Raw genomic sequence first — 18,354 nt, forward strand, 5'->3', positions numbered from 1 at the left:
GTTAACGGAAGCGCAACAATCTTGGCACTGTCTAAGTCCAAGCCTGCATCTGCAAACATGTACATCAAACATTCAAAAGTAGTCATCTGCATTTTCAAACATCCCAAATAAGTATAATATTAGCTACAAAAATAAATATATATTTGATATTTTAATTTCAATAGTGCACCTAATCTTTAAAAGAATAGTTTCAAAATTAAACAGGTACATTCAACGACTGCATAATGTTATTTCTGGAGTAATATTTGGAATACCCTCAAACACGTCATTAACTAACATGCAAGCCGCATGTGAGCAACATAAATGCTGCTAAAACATTTAATATACTGCAGTGATCTATGTGCAATTACAATATATTAATAAATTCATATAGCCTATATGCTGCAAACAATCATTTTGTTAGTTCATTCTTGGTTCAAATGTTCAGGGATAACATATGAGTAAGTATTCTAAGTTGTGCATAGTTAAAGAAAATATCAGTACTGTCAGTGATTTTCAAGTTTCAAGTTTTAAGATTCATTTTTCACATAACTGCATGACTAAGAAGTCCCTGTGAGTGCAATATCAGCATTATAAATATAGTACAAAAAGTGCTTAAGTTTAAAATATTGAGGTATATATACAGATAATATAATTATTCTCTTTTTAATCTATTACAGTTCTTGTTAGATCTTCTTCGTGGAGACCAACTCGTCGTCATGGCTGCACATTTCAGTCACTGAATTCTCAACATCAGCATACACGCCGTCCTCAGATTCAGATTTTGCTTTGGTCAGCGGATCAAATGAGACTGCTGGTGTTTCCTCTGCTTCCCTGTGATCTTCATCCTCAGTATCTGACCTGGTACAAACTAAATCTTTCTCTTCGTCCTCAGTTTCTTCTTCTGATTCTTCTGCCTCGTCTTCGGCATCAGCAGATTCTTCCTGGGTTTCAGTCCATTTCTCTGTTTCTTCCTCCGCCTCCTCTTGTTCAGATTGTTCAACATTGTCTTCATCTTTGTTTTGATCGATGTTATCAATATTATCATGTAAGTTGTCGTCTGATTTGTTTTCTCCGTTTTCTGATATTTTGGCCGTATCTTCATCATTTGTTGGTTTCAGCTCCAGAACATCATCAGTGCTTTTTGTCTCATCGTTTGTCTCGGTCAAAGCTTCTTCTTGATGCTCTTCAGTCATGTCACTTTCCTCCCCTGTTTGTTTTTCAGTCTCAGATTCATTCACAGCTGATTCTTCACACACTTCATCACCTGTGGCTGTGTCATCATTCTCCTCTGCAGGTTCATCTTCAGTTGCAGCAGCAGCAGTCTCCTCTTCATCTTCCACCATCTCAGCTTCCACAGCATCCTCTAGGTCAGAATCGTTTTCATTTTTGGCAGTCACAGTTTCTTCTGCTTCATTTTCATCTTCACTTGTGGAGGCAGCAGCAGTCTCATCACCACCATCAACCAGCTCAGCTTCACCGGCCTCCTCGTTGTTAGATTCATGTTCAGCAGAATCAGCTGCAGCATGTTTTTCTATTTGACTTTCATCATCAGGAGTGATGTCATCAGCAGTCTCTTTCATTGATTCATCTTCAGTTACAGCAGCAGTCTCTTCTACCTCAGCAACATTATCTTCCTCTGCTGCTTCATCTTCAGTTGCAGCAGCAGTCTCTTCTACCACAGCAACTTCATCTTCTTCTACTTCCTCATCTTCAGTTGCAGCAGCAGCCTCTTCTGCCTCAGCAACCTCATCTTCCTCTGCTGCTTCATCTTCAGTTGCAGCAGCAGTCTCTTCTACCTCAGCAGCCCAATCTTCTTCTTCTTCCTCATCTTCAGTGGCAGCAGCAGTCTCTTCTACGTCAGCAACCTCATCTTCCTCTGCTGCTTCATCTTCAGTTGCAGCAGCAGTCTCTTCTACCTCAGCAAACTCATTTTCCTCTGCCACCTCATCTTCAGTTGCAGCAGCAGTCTCTTCTACCTCAGCAGACCCATCTTCTTCTACTTCCTCATCTTCAGTGGCAGCAGAAGTCTCATCTACCTCAGCAACCTCATCTTCTGCTGCTGCTTCATCTTCAGTTGCAGCAGCAGCCTCATCTTCCACTGCTGCTTCATCTTCAGTTGTAGCGACAGTCTCTTCTACCTCAGCAACCTCATCTTCTTCTGCTGCCTCATCTTCGGTTGCAGCAGCAGTCTCTTCTACCTCAGCAGCCTCATCGTCCTCTGCTGCCTCATCTTCAGTTGCAGCAGCAGTCTCTTCTACCTCAGCATCCTCATCTTTCTCTGCTGCTTCATCTTCAGTTCCAGCAGCAGTCTCTTCTACCTCAGCAACCTCATCTTCCTCTGCTGCTTCATCTTCGGTTGCAGCAGCAGTCTCTTCTACCTCAGCAACCTCATCTTCCTCTGCTGCTTCATCTTCAGTTGCAGCAGCAGTCTCTTCTACCTCAGCAACCTCATCTTCCTCTGCTGCTTCATCTTCAGTTGCAGCAGCTTCATCTTCCTCTGCTGCCTCGTCTTCAGTTGCAGCAGCAGTCTCTTCTACCTCAGCAGCCTCATCTTCTTCTGCTGCCTCATCTTCAGTTGCAGCAGCAGTCTCTTCTACCTCAGCAACCTCATCTTCCTCTGCTGCTTCATCTTCAGTTGCAGCAGCAGTCTCTTCTACCACAGCATCCTCATCTTCCTCTGCTGCTTCATCTTCAGTTGCAGCAGCAGTCTCTTGTTCCTCCGCAACCTCATCTTCCTCTGCTGCTTCATCTTCAGTTGCAGCAGCAGCCTCATCTTCCACTGCTGCTTCATCTTCAGTTGTAGCGACAGTCTCTTCTACCTCAGCAGCCTCATCCTCTTCTCCTGCCTCATCTTCAGTTGCAGAAGCAGTCTCTTCTACCTCAGCAACCTCATCTTCTTCTGCTTCCTCATCTTCAGTTGCAGGAGCAGTCTCTTCTACCTCAGCAGCCTCATCTTCTTCTGCTGCCTCATCTTCAGTTGCAGCAGCAGTCCCTTCTACCTCATTAACTTCATCTTCTTCTGCTGCCTCATCTTCAATTGCAACAGCAGTCTCTTCTGCCTCAGCAACCTCATCTTCCTCTGCTGCTTCATCTTCAGTTGCAGCAGCAGCCTCATCTTCCACTGCTGCTTCATCATCAGTTGCAGCAGCAGTCTCTTCTACCTCAGCAACCTTATCTTCCTCTGCTGCTTCATCTTCAGTTGCAGCAGCAGTCTCTTCTACCTCAGCAGTCTCATCGTCCTCTGCTGCCTCATCTTCAGTTGCAGCAGCAGTCCCTTCTACCTCATTAACTTCATCTTCTTCTGCTGCCTCATCTTCAGTTGCAACAGCAGTCTCTTCTGCCTCAGCAACCTCATCTTCCTCTGCTGCTTCATCTTCAGTTGCAGCAGCAGCCTCATCTTCCACTGCTGCTTCATCTTCAGTTGCAGGAGCAGTCTCTTCTACCTCAGCAGCCTCATCTTCCTCTGCTGCTTCATCTTCAGTTGCAGCAGCAGCCTCATCTTCCACTGCTGCTTCATCTTCAGTTGCAGCAGCAGTCTCTTCTACCTCAGCAACCTCATCTTCCTCTGCTGCTTCATCTTCAGTTGCAACAGCAGTCTCTTCTGCCTCAGCAACCTCATCTTCCTCTGCTGCTTCATCTTCAGTTGCAGCAGCAACCTCATCTTCCTCTGCTGCTTCATCTTCAGTTGCAGCAGCAGCCTCATCTTCTTCTGCTGCCTCATCTTCAGTTGCAGCAGCAGTCTCTTCTGCCTCAGCAGCCTCATCGTCCTCTGCTGCCTCATCTTCAGTTGCAGCAGCAGTCTCTTCTACCTCAGCAACCTCATCTTCCTCTACTGCCTCATCTTCAGTTGCCGCATCAGTCTGTTCTACCTCAGCAGCCTCTTCCTCTTCTCCTGCCTCATCTTCAGTCGCAGCAGCAGTCTCTTCTACCTCAGCAGCCTCATCTTCTTCTGCTGCCTCATCTTCAGTTGCAGCAGCAGTCCCTTCTACCTCAGCAACTTCAGCTTCTTCTGCTGCCTCATCTTCAGTTGCAACAGCAGCCTCATCTTCCACTGCTGCTTCATCTTCAGTTGCAGCATCAGTCTGTTCTAACTCAGCAGCCTCATCTTCTTCTGCTTCCTCATCTTCAGTTGCAGCAGCAGTCTCTTCTACCTCAGCAGCCTCATCGTCCTCTGCTGCCTCATCTTCAGTTGCAGCAGAAGTCTCTTCTACCTCAGCAGCCTCATTGACCTCTGCTGCCTCATCTTCAGTTGCAGCATCAGTCTCTTCTACCTCAGCAGCCTCTTCCTCTTCTCCTGCCTCATCTTCAGTTGCAGCATCAGTCTCTTCTACCTCAGCAGCCTCTTCTTCTTCTGCTGCCTCATCTTCAGTTGCAGCAGCAGTCTCTTCTACCTCAGCAGCCTCATCTTCTTCTGCTGCCTCATCTTCAGTTGCAGCAGCAGTCTCTTCTACCTCATCAACCTCATCTTCCTCTGCTGCTTCATCTTCAGTTGCAGCAGCAGTCTCTTCTACCTCAGCAACCTCATCCTCTTCTCCTGCCTCATCTTCAGTTGCAGCAGCAGTCTCTTCTACCTCAGCAGCCTCATCTTCTTCTGCTGCCTCATCTTCAGTTGCAGCATCAGTCTCTTCTACCCCAGCAACCTCATCTTCCTCAGCTGCTTCATCTCCAGTTGTAGCGACAGTCTCTTCTACCTCAGCAGCCTCATCTTCCTCTGCTGCTTCATCTTCAGTTGTAGCGACAGTCTCTTCTACCTCAGCAACCTCATCTTCTTCTGCTGCCTCATCTTCGGTTGCAGCAGCAGTCTCTTCTGCCTCAGCAACCTCATCTTCTTCTGCTGCCTCATCTTCGGTTATAGCAGCAGTCTCTTCTGCCTCAGCAACCTCATCTTCTGCTGCCGCACCTGCAGTTACAACAGCAGTCTCTTCTACCTCAGCAACCTCATCTTCTTCTGCGGCCTCATCTTCAGTTGCAGCAGCAAAAGCTTCATCGTTTACAGCAAGGAATTCTGCAGTGTCATGGTCATCAGTGGTATCCTGATTTATATCCCTTTCCATTTCTCTCACAGCTCTGTCAATAGCATTTTCCACAAGTTCTTCTGCAGCTCTGCTCTCAGTTACATTTTCGGAGCTCAATGTGTTGAGTGGTGAAGTATTTCTAGCATCGCTTTTCATCAATAAAATTTTCCTCAAGTCAAATTCAACATTAACAGGAACACCAACAGCATTCATAGCATCTGCAGGGGCCAGAGGGCTTGATTCCATTTTGTTCTTCACACATGTCTCACATGGACAGTACTCATCATCATATTCACTGCGCTGGTCACTGTCAGTTGAGCCCCTTTGTGTATCATTGATTTTTTCGGCTTTATCATCAGATTGTTTGATCATGGCCTTGATCAGCCTCCTCCTTCTCTCATCAACTAGCAATGTTAAATCATGTGACATTGCTTCTTTGATCCTTGATTGATCTGTTCCCTTCCATATTCTCTGCAGTTCTCTATCTATACTTGTTTGTATTCTGCTGTGGACCTCATGTGCGAGTTCAGTTATCATAATGTCAAGCTGCTCATTATCATCCAAGCTCCAACGAACTTTCAACTCCCTCATTGCGTTGATATAATGCGCCATGAACTGCTTTTCTATTTTGTTTAGCAAATTTAAGATCCAAACAGGATCAGGGTTTTGAGAAATCTCTCCAGTTAACAGTGATTTTTCCTCATGTGAAGGAAAATCTGATTGAACCTCCTCTGGGTGTTTTTGTCCATTGTTATTATTTCCTGAACTCTGATTTGAAGATGGTGGCGATTCAGGTAGTTCTCGCGGACTATCATTACTCCTAATTGTGTCGTTTGTTGATGAGTCATCTTCCTCATGGTCTTCCTCATACATTCTTTCGACTTCTTTCTCGTATGTGCACTGAGTATCACCTGCTTCCTTCTCAACCCCACTGACATCTTCTACATTCGTCAATGTTTCTGCAATGGGGCTTGATTGAGGCACGGCGCCATTGTCACTGCTCTTCCCGGAACCGCTGGATCCACTATTGACATCCACACCGGAGGATGACCCACGATTAAAGTCATCGTCGACAAAGTGATGACCATTGACCTTTCCATTGCTCCTTAATATATGTGCACTTTCTGATGGAACACATAGCCAAAGTGACTGCAAAATATTCACGAGTTCTTGGTATCTCGTGTCCTTTTCATTAGCATTACCGGGGGGATGGTCTATTAACTGCAGCTTAACGAAGCAATCCAAAAGACCCCTGGCCGAAGTACTTAGTTTACGAGCATGCACAGGGGAAATGTCAGGTAAACTGTTACATCTATCAGACTTTGGGCTTAATAGTACTCTCATCACCTGTACAGAAGTATGGAATACATCTGATGCCTCATGTCTTCGAGCATTGTTATCTGGATTTGGAACCTGTGTGTGTGTTTGACCATCATTACTAGGGACATTGGTCATAACAACTCCTTCATCGTTTGTGTCTTTTGTATTTTCTGCTGTAGCGTCATTTGTGTTTTCATTGTTCTCCATTGTATTCATTTTACATTCTTCCTCTGTTGAGTAGTCATCTTTTTGTCCAACGCAGTTTTCATTCAATTCCTCCACGCCAAACATTTCACCGCCACTTGGTATCGTTTTCAGCCATTCATTTACAACCTCGGTAGGCGATGAGTTTGGTAGGCTAGACGGAGCCAGTTCAAAATCGTCAACATCTGCCTCCATTTCTGCTGCAATGTTACATTCGGGGTGTCCGCAATTGTTGCAACATTCTATTACATTCAAGGGACCATTACTTGTACAATTAGATTTCAATTCTCCAGTGCTTAAATTGTCACACTTTGTGGTTATATCTTGTACAGTTGACTTTCCTGAGCCTTTCCTTGACTTAACCTCAGACAAATTGTCTTTAGAGCCAATGTCAGAGTAAAAGCTTCTTGACGTGGGTTCACTTTCATTTGTTTTTGTCTCTTTGACATCTTCATCAGTAGCAATATCAGTTGCTTTGGATTGTCGAGATCTCGCAGACTTATCTGATTTCACAGATAAAGAACTTCGGGGTCGGCCATCCTTGGTCTGTAGTTTATTTTTCGATGCAGTCGAGCTTTTTGAGCGCCCAGAAACACTGGACTTTGATGACATAACCGTAGGTGCTCTGTTTTCAGTGATATCAACTTTAACAACAGGGACTTCAGATAATTTCGACCTGCTTGACACAGCAGATCTATTTGATTTTACTGATAAATTGGACTTCGCTGACATGGCACTTGATGCTCTCTCAGTTTCTTCTTCACCATTTGCCTCATTAGTAGAGTCGGGCCTTTGTATAGTAGGAATCTCAGAGGCTTTTAATTTGTTTGATTTTGTTGATATATGCGATTTTGCTGATTTGGTTGACATGGAACTCGGTGCTCTGGCATCAGTGACGTCATCACGTATGGCCTTCTCACTTGGCGTCTTGGACTTCCTTGATCTTGTGGAAGCGTTTGACTTTACTGACAATACACTAGGCGCTCTGTCAGCTTCCTCTTGAGCGTTTCCCTTAGCTGACAGTTGAGACATTTTTGATTTTCTTGAACTCACAGATAAATTTGACTTTGCTGATTTGATTGACATGGAGCTTGGTGCTCTGGATTCTGTTTCTTCAGGATCAAAATCATATCCTTCAAAAACTGAAATTTCAGGAGTTTTTGCCTGATAAATTTTTTCCACAACATTTTTCTCAGCAAGAAGAGGAGCTTGAGAACCTTTTGATTTCATAGATATGGATGATACATCAGACATCACTGATCTGGATGACATTGGGCTCATTGCTTTCTTTTCACCATCTTCTTCAGTGTTATCTTCTGCAAATTTTGACTTTCCTGATTTTGCTGACTTGAGTGAAATGTTGCTTGCGGCTCTCTCGACATGTTCCTGGTGCTCAGAAGTATTTTCTTCAACTGGAATATTAGAGGCTTTTGACTTAATAGACTTTGCAGAAATAATTGACTGTGCTGATTTCACAGATGCGACCGATTTGGTTGACATGCTGCTTGTTGCTCTTTCATGATTTTGCTCTCTGTTGTTATTATCATCACAACTATCATCATTTCCATTTCCCCCTTCTACAATATCAACACTGTCTTTAGAAGGGACTTCAGAAGCTTTTGATTTCTTTGACACTGCAGAAATATTTGACTTTGCTGATTTTGTTGACCTAACTGACAAATTGCTTGGACTTCTCTCCAAATGTTCATCGGGACCAGCAGCATTTTCTTGGACAGGGACATCCAAACCTTCAGATTTTTTCGATCTGACAGAAGTATGTGACTTTGCAGATTTAGATGACATGGCACTCTGTGCTCTGTCTTGAGTTTCCTCATCATTTCCTCCATCAGGAATGTCAGTAGTTTTTGCAAAGGAAACTTTCAAAACTTGTGATTTCTTTGACACAGCAGAAACATTTGACCTTGATGACCTTGCTGATCTGACTGACATATTGCTTGGACTCCTCTCCAAATGTTCATCATGATTAGCATCTTCTACAGCAACATCCAAACCTTTAGACTTGCTTGATTTGACAGAAGTATGTGACTTTGCAGATTTAGACGACATGGCGCTCTGTGCTCTGTCTTGATTTTCATCATCATTTCCTCCATCAGGAATGTCAGTAGTTTTGGCAGAAGAAACTTCTGATTGTTGTGATTTCTTTGACACAGAAGAAGCATTTGACTTGGAAGATGTTGCCGACATTGCACTTTCTGCTCTCTGAACTGAAGTTTCCTCATCTTTGTGTTCTTCAGACACGTCTTGAGAAGCTTTGGACTCATTCGATCTTGCAGATGGATCAGATTTTGCTGACGCAGCACTAGCTGCTCTGTCCGGATTGTCATCCTGAGCGGTTTTAGAAGAAGAAACTTCAGAAACTTGTGATTTCTTTGATACTGCCGAAACATTTGACCTTCCTGATTTGACTGACATATTGCTTAGACTTCTCTCCAAATGTTCATCATGATCAGCATCTTCTACAGCAACATCCAAACCTTTAGACTTGCTTGATCTGACAGAAGTATGTGACTTTGCAGATTTAGATGACATGGCGCTCTGTGCTCTGTCTTGAGTTTCACCTTCATCATTTCCTCCATCAGGAATGTCAGTAGTTTTAACAGAAGAAACTTTAGAAACTTGTGATTTCTTTGATACAGCAGAAATATTTGACTTTGTCGATTTTGTTGATCTAACTGACATATTGCTTGGACTTCTCTCCAAGTGTTCATCGGGATCAGCAGCATTTTCTTGGACAGGGACATCCAAACCTTCCGACTTATTTGATCCGACAGAAGTATGTGACTTTGCAGATTTAGATGACATGGCACTCTGTGCTCTGCCTTGAGTTTCATCTTCATGATTTCCTCCATCAGGAATGTCAGTAGTTGTAACAGACGGAACTTCTGATTGATGGGATTTCTTTGATACAGAAGAAGTATTTGACTTGGAAGACTTTGCTGACATTGCACTTGCTGCCCTCTCAACTGAAGTTTCCTCATCTTTGTGTTCTTCTGACTCATCTTGAGAGGCTTTGGACTCATTTGATCTTGAAGATGTATCAGATTTTGCTGAGGTGGCACAAGCTGCTCTGTCTGGCATTTCATCCTGAGTGGTTTTAGCAGAAGAAACTTCAGAAACTTGCGATTTCTTTGAGACAGCAGAAACGTTTGACTTTGATGACCTTCCTGATCTCACTGAGGTATTGCTTGGACTTCTCTCCAAATGTTCATTGTGATCAGCAGCGTTTTGTTCTACAGCGACGTCCAAACCTTCAGACTTATTTGATCCGACAGAAGTATGTGACTTTGCAGATTTAGATGACATGGCGCTCTGTGCTCTGACTTGAGTTTCATCTTCATCATTTCCTCCATCAGGAAGGTCAGGAGTTGTAACAGAAGAAACTTTAGATTGTTGGGATTTCTTTGATACAGATGAAGTATTTGATTTGGAAGATTTCGCTGACATTGCACTTGCTGCTCTATCAACTGACGTTTCCTCATCTTTGTGTTCATCAGACACATCTTGAGAGGTGTTTGACACGGTATGTGACCCCCCTTCAGATTTGTTGTCTGAATTGTCCTGAGCTGACATGGCACTAGCTGCCCTTTGCTCAGTTTCATCATCACAGACTCTTGTATTAGATTTCATAGACAGAGAACTTGCTGTCCTTTCTTCATTAACATTCTCCTCCAATATATTTTGTTCAGCTGCCACATCTATTGTTGATGACATTTCTGTTTGTTGGTCATCGTGTATCTGCATTTCTTCAGCTGTTTCTTCTAAACCTGATTTTGCTGAGGAATTTGAAGTCACTGACACGGCACTTTTAGGTCTTTGCTCCTCAACATCTTGAGAATCTACGTCCTCTTTTTCTTGAGATGCCTTTGATCTTACAGAGGCGTCTGATTTTACGGACATGGCACTTGATGATTGTTGTCTTTCTATTTCTACTGCGTCTTCATCTTTGCTCTTGGTTTGAGCTTTTGGTTCTTCTGTTCCCTCTCCAGGCTCAACATCTCTGGTGTCATCTGCTTTGGTTGTACTTTCACCTGATTCACTGCAGTGACATGTGTGTGAATTTTTGGATTTCTTCGACTTACTGGAATGTCCTGACACATTAGATGATCCTGTACTCAGAACTTCACTTTTACCAGTCTCATCCTCTTCAAGTTTACCATTATGAGTGGAGGAACCTGCTCTTGATGCACTTGGTGTAGCATCATCATCTTCATCATCTTGGCCCACCTCAAGGTTTGCTGATTGTTGTGAGAGGGTGCTGAGGGCAGAGCAATCTCGGGAGTCATTGGAAGGAACTGGAGACAAACTGGCAGGTGTTGCATCATCATTAATTGCCGAATTATCAACAGTCTCACAGTTGTCCTGCACTTTACAATTTGCAGAACAATCCTCACTCCTCACAGTGCAGTGCTCCACAGTTTCAACGGTCTGCTCAACACACATTTCTCTCTCCACCACTTGTTCTGTGTGCTCTTGGCTTGACCCACTCATACTTTGCCTACTCTCAACTATTGTCCTTCTACGGACCATTGTATGAGAGGATGCACTCGAGCTGGAAGATCTAATGCAAGGACAAGCTCCATATGTCTCTGGGACATGGTTTATATCATGTTCCTGGCAGTGACTGAAACGATGATGACGATGACGCTCAGCTGTATGTTTTTGATAGTTCTTAGTGATGCAGGCTTCATCTGCTTCACCAGCAGAAATACTCTCAGATTCTGAATGAAATGTCCTGTGTCCTTGGAGGTTCTCACAGGTCCTTCCTGGGGTTTTTATTACTTTTGTAGACCAATGTAACGTTTCATCATTTTGTAACCGAAAGCGTACTTTCATTTCCATGGACAAACTGCCATCTTTATTATAACGGACCAGCTTCTCTACATCATCCTCCATCACGCCTTCACCAACATGTGGGCAGGAATCAACGAGACCTGGAGAGTCAGTTCCTTCTAGTACTAATTTGTCAGAAGACACTGCTTGTTTGGTAGATCTGTTGTCCAGTTTTGGAAAGTTGATGTTTGTCTTTCTGCCATGTCCTTGGTTTACTATAAAAATAAGAACAAAGACAGGAAGAGAAATATAAAAATAGTTACATTTGCTCATGGTTAGGTTAAAATTCTACAATGCTTGTGCTTTCTTATAGTAACAGCTCCTACCCTCATGCCCTTCAGTACAGCTGGTGGAGGGTGACTTCCCGTTCACTTTTGGAAGTTTGTCATCTGGTGTTTTCCCTAAACTCTCCAAAATGGTAGGATGGGAAGGCTCACGTCCTATACAGATAAGGACACTGGGGCACTGCGCAAGACTCTGAACACAGTCAATCTGAAATGAAAGAGCATGAAATATTACAGAAAATGTTTATTCAACAAAACCGATTTCAATTGAGTGTTGTTGGAAAAGATTTATCCAAAGAGTTGTAAAGATAGCATGGATTTAAATGAATAATAACCCAGCATGTCATATTTGACATGCTGTTTAATAATTGAAAAAGCATTTAGACTTCACAACCGCATACCACTTTTTATTGCTGGAATATGTAAGAGCAATCTCCCTTCTTACTGGGACACAGCTTACCTGGAGATTAACTTATTTGTTCTTGTTTCTTTAGCCTTGTCATCTTGCTAGCTTGGTAGCTAGCTTGCTAACTTCGCTAGGCATGGTTGCCGTGTAACTTCTATTCTTTATGTGGAGAAAAAGAGCAAATATATGGCCTTGAATACAATTTAAAGGACATACGTAACAGTTTAGCAGTTTATTTTGTAAATTAAAGTGTACTTGTACATTGCATAACAATGACAAAACACCACTCTTAAATATCAACACTTGATTCCATTTGGCTTATGAGCAGTCAGTTTTGATGACCGTGCAGGTTTGAATTTAAAAGATCTGCTGTTGCTTAAGGCAGATGAATGGCTTCATCCATGGTCACACGGAGCCCAGGTGAAGATAATTAATTGCCACTGTGGAAGACACATTTCTGAGACACTATTGGTATCAAAGTAGGGGAGTGGAGTTTCAACGTTGACCTGTTTCTCCTCTCTCAGAAATAGCTCTGATTTGACCAAGATTAATGTGTTCATGGAGAGATACCCACAATCTAAATGTATGTGTGAGGGAATATCCCTGTTTCATTCTCACGTGCACGCAGTCAAAATATTTATCCCACTTTACTTGGAGCAATGCTATGTGCTTTATGGAAACTAACTGAGGAGGATTTTTAAGTATGGTTTGTGCTATAATATGGACCCCGTAACATTTGCAATTATTTTTAAAACTGTAATCCAAGTTGAATGGCGTATAAATAGTTGATGTGCTGAAACCTCCTTTCCGAGTCTTAATGTCCTGCTCAAATACTCTGACACGCTGACAGATATCATCTGGTAACTAGTGCAAACAGCAGGCTCATTATCAGCTTTTGAAAGATCACAGTACTTAGTATTCTGGTCATTTAAATCTGGGTGTTTTCATATGTCATAAACATTACTTAATGAAGTTGAGCTGAAATCTGCCAAAACTGTCAAAGGAGTGACAGATCTATCATTAGAGGCCTCAGTTTCACTCAGGATTTCAGTCTCAAATGGGGCAAAAAAAAAAATATGACAAATAAATACCCAAGAAAGAACAGTATTCTCCTGAAGTTGTAGGAGAATATCATGAAATGGCAACCGCAAAACAACTCCCGTTTCAAAGGTGTCACATATCTCATTTACATAAACTTCTAAAGTTACAGGTGTTAATGAACTCACCTTGCGGCCCTCCAAAGTGTACAGCTTCCTGACGTGGTACTGCATGAGCTCAGAAACCTCCTCTAAGAATAGCCCAAAGCTCCGTAGGGTCCTGCGGCGTAAGATGATCGTCTTCTGAAATGAGGGGTCACTGTTCTTTACCAGCACCACCCTCTTATTGTACCTGTGATGATGGATGTGGTGCTCATGGCCAGAATGTGCCGCAGGGGGCTCCTCGGGCCTGGTTGGCCTCCTGAGAACATACTGGTGCGGATGTTGGTTGTGATGCGGTTGACTGTGATACAACGGAGTCTCTAATGCTTCCAGGGCCTGGGCATGTCGATACGCAGAGCAGAGGTAGCATTCCTCCAGAGGTTCACGATGGGCCACCATTCCATGCTGAGGGATTCTGGGGAACCTGCTGGAGTGAGATTTGTGAGTGCCGTCGCCGTCTACGGCATTGAAGCACTGGAAGTTACTTTCGTGGGCCATTTTAGTTGATGGTCGATGCTCTGCTCTAGATGGAGAGCTGGCACAGCCGAGCAGAAGAGGGGAGGCAGATCAGCACAGGCAAACAATGACAGGGGGTTGTCATGTCTACCCTGAGCTGCCTAGAGAGAAAGTACAGCACGGCACAGCACATCTGCAGGGCTCCCACTCATCCTGAGCTGAAACAGAATTGAAGACATTTTAAGCAATGAACACTTTTTGAGAAGGGAGATTAAGCTGAAGAACAAATTCCTGCACGAGCAATACAACACAACTAGCTTTTCCCCAGAATCTATGTTTCATTACACATGTTGTTACATATAAGTAGGCTGCCACGAAGATCAGAGTGTGCATGAACACAGGGATAATGAGGATACAGCCACAAATAAATCCTCCAAGTCTCTTTAAATAACGAGCTTTAATCCCTCCTTGCAGTTAAAGTGGACATTAGCTCACTGTCAATAACAATTCTTTGCCAGCTCTTCCTGAGTGCACCAATCAATAATGCCAGGATTATACATAAAAAAAACAGAAATCTCTGCAACAAACATGATGCATTCTTCCTGAGACAATAGTGGGAGGTAAAGATAAATCATTTGTTGCCTGGTGGAAAAGGATTCAAGCCCACTCTGCAAATAAAAAACCCTCAAATTCTGTGGTAGTGAAACAGGCTAAGCTTGACTGACACCTGCAGTATAAAGAGCAGGTTTGCCTGTTTGTAAGCGGCAAGTCCTACATCTGCTTTTACATTTTGGTATAAAAATGAAATAAAATTACACTCTATTATGTATAATGTCACTCTTTTTTTTACACATCATGTTCGCTGATCTGTGGTTCACGTGTGCGACAAATTTAGCCCTTAAATCTGGAGGATTTAGCTGATAAATATAACCTGCAGGGTAGCGTTTTGATTGTGTAAGAATAAAACGTAAGTAGAGAACATAATTTAAACCTTCCTATTCCAAGATTATGAGGCATTTTAATTTCCTGAGCTCAAGGGCTAAGATATATTTTTCAGTCAACTGATGCAGTAACATCCATCATAACATGTTGGTGTCCTGCAAATTGTGCTTTAATTTATAATACTAAACATTGTCACTGTGTGCCAAGACTATGTACTGTTGAGAATCATCTTCAAGAAGAGATAGTCTAAGAAATAAACTATACAGCATGCTCTCATACATGTGTGTACAACAGAATTCGCAACGCAATAAAGTATTTTCCTTTATCCTTATTCACCAGGGCAAGGAAATTATGTGACTCCTAAGAATAACGCTATTTTTCCCAACGGTGTCATGTTTGCTGACTGAAGTTAAAGAAGAGTGAATAAAGAGTTAAAACAACAACATGAGCAATGATAACATGCATTTTCCCAAGCAGGCAGTTTATGCAGTGTGATTTAGAATACTGGATATTTTCTCTGCTGGGGCGGAAGTCAGAAATAGAACAATGACAAGGAATCAGACGGAAAAAACTCCACTGTTGCTGCAGCTGCTATATTCCCATTCTAACTTTTGTAGATTTTACATGGTTTCATTTTAAATTGTTCCGATGCATAGTTTAATTACAATGCATGCAGCATTTCATTTGCAGAAATCCATAGATTAAGTGGTGTACTCACATGATTCACATCCATCAGCCAGAGAGTGAAGGTAGTTAGAGGAAAATGTAGTTCCAAACATCCAAACAAATGCCCGCCGCTGTGCAGAAGAGAAACGCCAACTCAAAGCCGTCCTCCGGCAGCGGGCCTACCCTCTAATCACATGCAAGGGAAGCTAAGGATAGAATGAAAAGCCCTGCTAATCACTCTGAGATTGGACTGAAATCTGCTGAGGCTTTGGACACATGACCTGGACTTCAACCATTGCATAAAGACAGTTAACCAATCCTATATAGCGGACCAGTGACAAGGAATGACTTGGCATGATGCCCCTTTAGCCCTTCAGCCATCATTATTTAGCTGCTGTGCAATACTAAAGCCTAAACACCACATACCTACTTTGTTCTATGCCCCTTTTAAATGCGGCGTCATACTGTTAATCATCCACATGAACACATCTGCATTATGACAGCGGAAGAGTTGTCTCCGAGGTTATGTCACGATAAATGGGAAGAAACACCTGCATTTAAAATGGTTGTTTGTTTTCCAAGGCACTGTGATCCTAACATTGTCGGCTAATTAGCTGAGGTCACGTCAGCTGCTGAGCGGCTGGCACAGCCTGAGCTGACAGGTTACTGTGACACAGCGTGTGAAATGGAAGAGTCACAAGCAGTTTGGATTCAATTAATACCTTCAATTCCAGTGAGAAGCACATTTAGTAGAGGGCAAAAACTCATGCAGGTGTTCTGTAAGTTCAGCTGTATCTAAATATGTATCTAATTATGATACTTAGTGTGTCTCTTCTCTTAATATCACTTGGGGTCAACTCTCTCTTTTCACGGACAAAGGAGCAGCTATGGAACACGAGGGTTCCCCTTATCTGAGGCTTGCAGACGGCATGCCGATCCCTCCCTGTGAAGCCAGGAGTTTCAAGAAGTGCTTAATCACAGGAGCGCCCACTCCCACAAAGCCTACACAAACACACACACACTCACTCACACCCACACGCACACACACTGAGGCAGGCCCTCGTGCCCCCATCTGTCTTCCGTGTTAAGGAGCTTGACGGCTCATGGTGGGGTGGGGTTGACACGGAGTGGCAGATTTATTGTCTCCTGACTCATGTTAAAGAAAAAAGGCAAGCAGGACCCCCTGCTGAGCCACAACGGTGAGTCATTCAAAATAAGTGCTGAGGATGTGTTCATAGACGTCCTCTGACTGGCGCCTTTCCTGTGCAAGGAAGGCGCCGCCCCTCAACCCTGGAGTGAACATTAAAGGATTATTACACAGATGATTTATGGTTTGATTACACAGATTTCTGTTTATTCTCAGTGATCAATCAGGTTGGTGGTTGAGGTCACACTATTCCTACAATTACTTAGTCATTTCAATAATACTTTCCAAGTTCAAATCCCAAAACCACTTCACACACCACCGGCCTCTCACATCTGTAGGGCTGGACAAGATCATAATGGAGTAATTAAATGTATTTGTGTCAGAATAGAATAGAATAGAATGTTCTCCATTATGTGAGCTGTCCAGCATGTTCTATCTAATGGAAGCACTTTGTGTCACCATGACAGCATGATACCCTGAGGCTCTAAATTTGTCAAGCTCACACGTGTTCTCTGGTGCTGAGGCTTAGTGCCCCCCCTCCACCCGGGTTGCAGTTAAGATATCATGGCTAATTAGTGTAGAGCCTGCTGTGAAGCAGTGTGCCTGCTATGTCAGTCACAGGCCAACCACAGCTTTGAATATAGGATGTGATGAACGCTCGTGGGTAAAGGGTAACACCAGGGTTTAGGGTTTAGGATGCAAAGGTACCAAAGCAAAAGTAGCTTTGCTTTGATGTCTAATAATTAAGGTTTATGGCATATAGATAGTAAAAAATGCAACAACACACACAACAAGAAATGACTACAATTTACAGCAAGATCAAGAGAAGGTACAAGAAACAGATTGATTTTCATTTCTCCACCACAGTTAAATCCCTGGGAGAAGGAACCTGAGGCAACCTGGTGATGAATGTTCAGACTGACTTTATTTCTGTTCACTCCTTAACCTCAACCAGGTGAGGACATGGTGAAGATCAGAGAGAGAGTGTAAATATAACTAGGGGAGGAACCCTGGCTGTTTCAAGCACTAATGCCATTTACACAACACTTCAGTTGTGCAATTTAATAAGTGTACCACATATACATAACTATCTTGGAGGTGTGACAAATCATTATTTCTCTTTAGACAGCACTGATCAAAAATAAATAAAGCCGATAAATAAAGCCTCTCATAGCATGTTGTATCCAAACAAGAAATTATTCAAGACATAATACCTCTCAACATTGTTAGCACAGTAGATTTATAGTGCTAAATTACAATAAATAACTAATACAACCTGGAAGAACGTGATTTTTTCAAACAGAAGACCGTAGTTGTTCAAATGTTTTAGCGTACAAAACAAAAGTCTAATTTGATTTGAAAAATTTGAGGATAAAAACTTATTTAATTACAATTGATAAAAAATTATATCAATTTATTTACAATTTCCCAGTTTGGGGATCAACAAAAGTATCAACCTATCAAAAAAAGTGTTTTGTCAGAAGTGGGATTCGAACCCACGCCTCCAGGGGAGACTGCGACCTGAACGCAGCGCCTTAGACCGCTCGGCCATCCTGACAGATACGTAATACTGGGTCTGATAGATTTATAAATGACACGCGCCGTATTATGGTTTTGGCAGTTTAGAGATTTATATGTAAAACTTGCAGAGGTCCTACTACTTCTGCAGGTCTGCAGTATTTATACTTAGCTGATATACTTCGTTCAGCTGGCTAACCGGTTAGCCTTGAAGCTACTTCACCGAAGGAGGTCATCTGGTCTGAAATAGCGAGATTCCTGTGGAGCGGGATGACTTTTACACCGAGTTCTCAGTCCGGAGGAGACGGGAAGAGAATGCTCGGACCTGGAGTGCGGCTGAAATCTGAGTTTAGTTTAGTTTAAT

General features: G+C 42.8%; 1 protein-coding gene and 1 non-coding gene across 2 annotated transcripts; one reads left to right on the forward strand and one right to left on the reverse strand.

Moving 5' to 3' along the window:
• The first annotated feature begins 277 nt into the window (after positions 1–277).
• On the forward strand, positions 278–5,059 carry LOC143016508 (uncharacterized). The gene is made up of 5 exons (XM_076170874.1): positions 278–290; positions 833–957; positions 2,584–2,695; positions 3,362–3,888; positions 5,048–5,059. The coding sequence occupies exons 1-5, from the start codon at positions 278–280 to the stop codon at positions 5,057–5,059; spliced, it is 789 nt and encodes a 262-aa protein (XP_076026989.1).
• A 12,888-nt stretch (positions 5,060–17,947) lies between these two features.
• Positions 17,948–18,030, reverse strand: trnal-cag (transfer RNA leucine (anticodon CAG)). Its single transcript has one exon. It is a non-coding gene; the product is annotated as a tRNA-Leu (tRNA).
• Between the last annotated feature and the right edge of the window lie 324 nt (positions 18,031–18,354).

The sequence above is a fragment of the Genypterus blacodes genome, unplaced genomic scaffold, assembly GCF_046128005.1.
Source record: "Genypterus blacodes isolate CSIRO-AG114 ecotype Tasmania unplaced genomic scaffold, CSIRO-AGI_Gbla_v1 ptg000233l_1, whole genome shotgun sequence".
In the NCBI taxonomy this organism is placed as follows: Eukaryota; Metazoa; Chordata; class Actinopteri; order Ophidiiformes; family Ophidiidae; genus Genypterus; species Genypterus blacodes.

Excerpts from the sequence above, each read along its gene's own strand:
- LOC143016508 (XM_076170874.1), top strand. Across the intron at positions 958-2,583 it reads ATTTCTCTGTTTCTTCCTCC|GCAACCTCATCTTCCTCTGC; the intron begins GCCTCCTCTTGT and ends TCTTCTACCTCA. Across the intron at positions 2,696-3,361 it reads AGTTGCAGCAGCAGTCTCTT|TTGCAGCAGCAGCCTCATCT; the intron begins GTTCCTCCGCAA and ends CTTCATCTTCAG.